Source organism: Eretmochelys imbricata, chromosome 5 (genome assembly GCF_965152235.1).
Source record: "Eretmochelys imbricata isolate rEreImb1 chromosome 5, rEreImb1.hap1, whole genome shotgun sequence".
Taxonomy (NCBI): Eukaryota; Metazoa; Chordata; order Testudines; family Cheloniidae; genus Eretmochelys; species Eretmochelys imbricata.
Window position 1 is genome coordinate 72803875 of NC_135576.1, and position 7467 is coordinate 72811341.

Genomic DNA, 7467 nt, shown 5'->3' on the forward strand with positions numbered 1-7467 from the left:
AGCTTGCCCTCAAGAATCATGCCAACACCCTTGAAACACCATGCAGTGAAAAAAGAATATGGATGTTGGGCTGATTCGTCACTGCCTTGCACCTTACACAGTCATTCAGTTAATTGTTCATTCCCTTTCTGTGTACTGTAAACTTAACTACACGTCAGTAAATTTGCCTACAAGGTAATAAAGGATCTGGTTATTTCACATCAGTTTAAGTGTTTAAACCCAAGTGTTTGAACTCCTCCCTCTTGTAGACATAGATAAACCACCTTAACTCTTATCTCTGTTTCAGACACTGCATTCCAGTCTCATAAGAAAAATACAGTACAGTAACCAAAATAACAGAAAATTATTAATAAACAAGAATATTGTTTCATAAAGAGATTTAGCAATACAACCATGCAAAGATGAATGTACTTTTACATTCTAATCCCTTCTGCTTACTCGTACAGCTAGTGAACTCTGAAAAATAAATTAAACTCTATTTTATCATTTAAGGATCATTGATTCAACAAGTCCCAGTGTAGACTCTTCATTTTTAGCAGTGAAAATGAAGTATAAAACTTGTATGCTTCACATTTACGATAGAGCATGTGGTTATTTTCAAAGCACTTTGTGTTACTAAATCGCTTGTATTATCACTTATATTTTTGTTTTCTGGGGGGATGGATGGTTGTACCTTAAAAGTATAGTTTCTCCTTGGTCGGCATAAGGAGCTCAGTTAACACTAATGAGAGCTCCATATGCTGATCAAGGGGAGAACATGCTGCTTAGAAGTATGAAGATCCATTTAACGCAAATATAGAGAAGGATAAAAATTCCAGAATTTATACCATATACAGTGGAATCTTTGGACTTCCTCCACTTGTTGAATAAATCCAGTATTAAGGTAGCACATTTCTAAATCTCTGTACTTCTGAAAGGTCTTCTGTTTGACCCAGTTCATCAACAGTTTGAAATTAAAACAGCTTAATGAAGGAATGAATGTTAACTTCTTCTCATTGAATGTTGCACCAAGTGGGGATTTGTACTAAAGCCCTGAGTAAAATTACTTCATGAGACAGGTGCTTGTTGTAGTATCATCAGCCTTCCACTCATGCTGACCTTTTCTGTCAGCGCCAACTTTAAAGGGGTGGGGAAAAATACAAAAACAAAACCCTTTCAGAAACCCGACTGGAATAACCCTTCATACTGAAATGTGTGCAAACCAGATATAAAGCTCTGCTTGCATCCTCTCCTTTCAGACTCAAAACATCATGTATGACCTGATTTCTGACTTAAATGAAAGAAGTGAAGATTTTGAGAAGAGGATTGTTACTCTGGAAACTAAACTGGAAACTTTAATTGGTAGCATTCAAGCTCTCCCAGGACTGATTAGCCAGACAATCAGCCAACAACAGAGGGATTTTCTTGAAGCTCAGATACAAAATTACGACAAGCATGTGGCCTACAGTGCTGAGAGATCACGATCTTTGTCGAGACGGAGATCCTCCTCCACAGCACCACCAACTTCGTCAGAGAGTAGCTAGAAGAGAATACGTTAACCACAAAATAAAGACTTTTTGCCATCATATGGTCGATATTTTAGCTTTTATTGTAAAGCCCTATGGTTCTAATCAGTGTTATCTTGGTTCTGATGTCAGAATCCTGGAAACCTGAACACAAAGTTTTAGGCCAAAATGAGTGAAAACTTTTTTTTCCTGTCAGATGCACAGTGAATGCACCTATTATTGCTATATAGATTATTCCTCCTGTAATTTCACTAAGTTTTTATTCATGCACTTAAAACAAACTTTACTATTACAGTATATAATATAATAAAAAGGTTAATTTCTGCATATACCTGCTTGGTCACTTTGGCTTGAACATTCTTAAAGATTTATTAAGCATTATTTTAAGGCCAAATACAGAAGATGATTCTAACTAAAGAAAGACAAAGTTTAAGCTTAATTAGCCTTCAGATGTGAACATTGATTTTCTAAACTCAGCCCACAGGGGAGAAAAAAACAATTGCTGGATGAACATTAAAACAGTTTGTGTATGTATAGTCACTTGAGAGGGACAATGTTAACTTGAATTTTTTTAAAAGTGATTATTTCTTAAAAAAACAAAACAAAAAAAAACAGTTTCTGGTACACCCTTAAAAAATCATGGAACATTTTATAAAGTAGTATTGGGGGGGGGGGGGGCCGCTCACCTATTTATGTTAATAAAGGCCTTTTTCAGTAGTGGGAAACTGACTATTTAACTTCCTATACAGTGAAATTGACTATTCATAAAATGTTGCAAATGTACAAAGCACAGTAAAAACACAGAGGGGAAGTAATTCCTCCTAATTCATGCAGTTATAATCAGTTTAGGAGTGACTTGTAACTATAGCAGATGAAAATCATATCTGTCTGGAAATATTGTAAGTCGATAGTGTCCCTTTAAATTACTCTGCATTTCTATTTGCATTTCAAAACGGTGTTTGTTTTGTTTTTTGTCATATATCTCTGTATGGTGGGTACAAGCTACAGAGAAAAGCCTAAGTTACTGTGTCATAGCAGCTCAGTGCTAAATATCATGTCGCATTTAGATAATCCCTTTGATTTCAACTACATAGCAAACTAACATAGAAATGAAGTGAGGATTAATCTAAGAGGCTCTTCATGATGGTCATAAAAAAGCTCTTGGAAGCTAGTGTTCCAGGTGATGGAATTGAACTGGTGGGTACTCCATTGCTTTCCTTTCATTCACTAATAATGAAGTCTCTTTGATATTTTGAAAAGGCATATGTATGCATTTGGGAAGTATTCTCTTTGGCTTTTCTACTGCATATATTCATGAGTGGCAATCCTGAGTAAATTATTTGTGCAAGGCACAAGAGTATTACATGCAGGGTTCCCATTTATAAAAACAGGATGTAGGGGGCTTTAACTCCCTTTGTTGGTTATCATCTTTATCTGTCAATTGATGGAGTCTAACACAAATGAATACTTGAAGATAATTGGTAAGTATAGCTATTTCATGTTTTCATAAAATATATTTATGAAATACATCTACATATGAACTATATGCATGTTGGAGGAAATGGAGGTTGTTATATTAAAAGATTGCAAGTTCCACTCTACAGAAATTAATTTTTGGCAACAATTTAAAGGAAATTGCTATTCTTATCTTAGAAACACAGGGACATTTCTAGGATGAATCCTTCCATGAATACCCTCGTGCTGGGAAATAGAATTTCACTGCTTTATACACCAGTACACTTAGCACATAGCACTGGGAAATCCAGACCACTTCTAAGCAGCTTCATTTTTGCCCAGTTAAGGGTGCTACCATTACAGGGGATACACTTGTGCGGCATACATTGTGGTGGGTCTTTAGCCATGTGTTCTGCCATCACAGGGTATGTCTTAAAACAGATGGCAGAGCATTTGTTACTGCTCCTCTGAGCAGATCACTTATGCTGGTCAGCTTGTTTGTGGCAACAAACATATGCTGACTTCTGGGCCAGCCTCATCGTATTCATGATGTTAGATGGGCATACTTGCCAGAATGCTTTTGTATGCTAGTTCAGGAGGCCAGCTAACAATCCACATTGTTTCAGAGTAGCAGCCGTGTTAGTCTGTATTCGCAAAAAGAAAAGGAGTACTTGTGGCACCTTTAGAGATTAATCAATTTATTTGAGCATAAGCTTTCGTGAGCTACAGCTCACTTCATCGGATCCGGAGACTTCATCGGTTAGTCTCTAAGGTGCCACAAGTACTCCTTTTCCTTTTGCGAATCCACATTGTGTATATGTGGGATTTGAGACCAACATTTTCTAAAGTGGTGTCTGATTTCAAGTGACTCTACATTTGGGTGCCCAACTTAAGTCACTTTTGCCCTGATTTACAGAAACCCTGGGCACCCACATCTCCAGCTGAAGTGTCTCTTTCCCCAGAAATATGAATTCTCTCTCTTGCAATATTTTCATATGTTTTTGCCTGCCTCTGATACCATATTGCACGTAGGAACTTTTTTATCTGAAACAATTCTGCCTGAAATGCTTCTAAGGTACTCCCCTTCTCCTTAGTCCATGATCATCATCTTTTAAAATAAGGAAGATGGGTTGCTGGAATTCATCTGTTTATACTGTGTTCTTTGGTAGAAGCCATAACAATAATGCCTAGATCTTATATACTGCTGTCTGTCAGTAGATCTCAAAGCACTTTACAAAGGAGGTCAGTATTATTATCCCCATTTTACAGATTGGGGAAATTGAGGTCACCTAGCAGGCTAGTGGTGATGTAGCCAGAAATAGAACCCAAGTCTCCTGAATACCACTCCAGTGCTCTAGCAACTAGGCAATACTGCCATAAGAGAAACCAGAGTAAGGAGGACTTTAAATTGCTATCCTTGATGAGGCACACAATATTTTTTAAATCATAAGCTATATGCTGAAGCAAGTTTTGTGAGGCCTCTGTATAATTTCTAAAAAATTATTTTCTCATAAGAATGATCCAACTGGGTCAGATCAATGGTCCATCTAGCACAGTGTCCTGTCTTCCAACAGTGGCAAAAGCCAGATGCTTCAGAGGGAATGAACAGGCCATCATTGAATGATCCATCCATCCCCTGTAGTCCACGCCCAGCTTCTGGTGAATAGAGACTAGGGACACTCAGCATGGTGTTGCATCCCTGAGCATCTTGACTAATAGCCAGGGATGGATCTTCCTCCACTAACTTATCTAGTTCTTTTTTGAACCATATTATAGTTTTGGCCTTCACAATATCTCCTGGCAAAGCATTCCACAGATTGACTGTGTGTTGCATGAAGAAGTACTTCCTCTTGTTTATTTTAAACCTGTTGCCTATTAATTTCAGTGGGTGACCCCTGGTTCTTGTGTTAGGTGAAGAGTAAATTACATTTCCTTATTCATTTTCTCCACATCAGTCAAGATTTTATAGATCTTGATCATATCCCCTCTTAGTCATCTCCCGAGCTGAAAATTCCCAATCTTTCTTTTTAATCTCTCCTCATACAAAAGCTGTTTCATACCCCTAATCATTTTTGTTGCCATTCTCTATACCTTTTCCAATTCTAATGTATCTTTTTTGAGATGGGGTGACTAGATCTGCATGCAGTATTCAAGATGTGGATATACTGTGGATTTATACAGAGCCATTATGATATTTTCTGTGTCTTATTATCTATCCCTTCTTTTTATTCTCTACTTTTAGAAACCAATCGGTTAATAACATACTTAAGAACGGCCATACTGGGTCAGACTAGTGGTCCATCTAGCGAGGCATCCTGTCTTCTAGCAGTGGCCAATGCCAGGTGCTTCAGAGGGAATTAACAAAACAGGTAATCATTAAGTGATCCTGCCCTTGTTGCACATTCCCAGCTTCGGGCAAACAGAGACTAGGGACACTTCAGAGCATGGTTTTCATAGATTCATAGATATTTAGGTCAGAAGGGACCATTATGATCATCTAGTCTGACCTCCTGCACAACGCAGGCCACAGAATTTCACCCACAATTTTGCAACCCTGCCTATCCTGGCCAATAGCCATTGATGGACCTATTCTCCATGAATTTATCTAGTTTTCTTTTGAACAGTTGACAGTGATGGCAAAGGGAAGCAATCATGCAAAAAGTGATGGACATAGCACACATATTCTCCTCTTCCAAAAATGAAAACTCTTCTCTAATCCACAACGTAGCACAAAGTATAGTTTGTGACTGTATTTTTGTCTGTTTAGGGCTACATGTTTACTTTCCTGTTGGCTGTGCTTAAATGACTCTTGCTACATATAAGCAGTCTAGAGGGATTGTTTGGTTATAATGAGAAGCAATATTCCACCTTTGTGAGGGCTGAATAATTTAGAGTTGTCTAACTTTAGGTGTAATTTATATAGCTTTTCTAAATGTCAGAATGTGGCTTCCAATACTTAGTGTGTGGTGTTTTTTGGTTGATAGTAGTGGGTAGCAGGTACAGTATTTACCATCTGGTTTATTTCAGTATACCACTTGTTCTTGGCTATATCTGGTTTGCTGACTCTGAGTTTCTCTCTTTCAAGATTCAAATGAAAAACTGGATTAAGTGCTCAATCAGTTATCTGCTGCTAGTGCTATATGCACTATTATTCTGAAGTCAATATTCATAGAATCACATATAGACTAGATGAGACCTTTGGAAGGTCATGTCAGCCTTGCCCCTGCTTTGTGACCATATCCTAATATTTCTTCTAATCCATGTCTAATAGCTACTTATCTTGAAAATTTTCAGTGATGTTCCTTCCTCTAATTGATTTTTTTGGATTAGAACATTTTCCCTACTATTGAATTTGAACTATCCTCTTTTGTAGTTTAAACATGTTACTTCTGGTCTTGTCATCTTGGGGAAGCAAGAATGAGTACTCCTTTCTTGCTTACAACATCCTTTTTATTGGACTCACAAAATATCATCAAGTGTCTCCTTGGCTGTTTTTCTCCAAACTGTACAAACTTTGCTCTCTCAACTGTTCTGAACACTGTCGGTCTTATTTTGAAGGTGTTTATTTACTTTTGGTGGATGTCTGACTCTCTCCCATTTGTCAATAGGGAGTCAATATTTGTGTGTGGTGGGGGTTGGTTTGTTTGTTTGTTTTTTGTAGTAAACTGACTGGAACAGCACTTGATCTCACTTTGCTGCTGACATAATCTCCCTATTTTACATATAGTACCTTTACTTATACAGGACAACTCGTGAGCATGATCCTGAAAACTCTTGCTCCTTATAGTACTTCTTACGCAAGTAACTCCATAACTTCAACAAGATCACTCAAAAGGAGCAAGAGTTGCAGGATTGGGACCAAATATTTTCAGTTTCACAGGACTGGAAATAGTCAAGGGAAACTTTGTGTCTGAAGAGGGGTTGGTGGGGGGGGGCAGGTTGGTTGTTTGAAAAATAGCCTTTTTATGGGTTAAAAAATTACAACAGTCCAATTTTGAGATTTTTTTTCAATTTTTTTGCAAATTATTTTTTCAAAAATTTTAATTTTTTGAACCGAAACATTGATATTTTTTATTAAAATCTTTTGGGCTTTGTTTATCAGAGTTTGGGTTTTCCTTCTTTCCTTTTTTCCTCTAACATTTGTAAATATCCTTTTCCTTCCCCTCCCCCCATATTTTCTAAAATGACTGGAAAAAAGCGGTAGGGGAAAGAAAAAGAAACAAACAAAAAACAAAAAATGATGTAAAAAGAAAAGGAGTACTTGTGGCACCTTAGAGACTAACCAATTTATTTGAGCATGAGCTTTCGTGAGCTACAGCTCACTTCATCTGATGAAGTGAGCTGTAGCTCACGAAAGCTCATGCTCAAATAAATTGGTTAGTCTCTAAGGTGACACAAGTACTCCTTTTCTTTTTGCGAATACAGACTAACACGGCTGTTACTCTGAAAAAATGATGTGTAATGGAAGATCTTAACTTTAAAAAATTCTATAAAATTTTTAAAAGTT

The 7467-nt window shown here is 37.2% G+C and overlaps 1 protein-coding gene across 2 annotated transcripts in view; it reads left to right on the top strand.

Annotated features, from left to right (window-relative positions):
* KCNN2 (potassium calcium-activated channel subfamily N member 2) overlaps positions 1 to 1524 on the top strand; it is a 109035-nt gene extending 107511 nt beyond the window's left edge. For both annotated transcript variants that reach the window (XM_077816347.1, XM_077816348.1), the window contains exon 9: positions 1239 to 1524. In XM_077816347.1, the coding sequence (XP_077672473.1) occupies positions 1239 to 1523 (285 nt within the window). In that variant the 3' untranslated portion in view covers position 1524. The remainder of the gene's footprint in view (positions 1 to 1238) is intronic.
* Positions 1525 to 7467: the final 5943 nt, after the last annotated feature.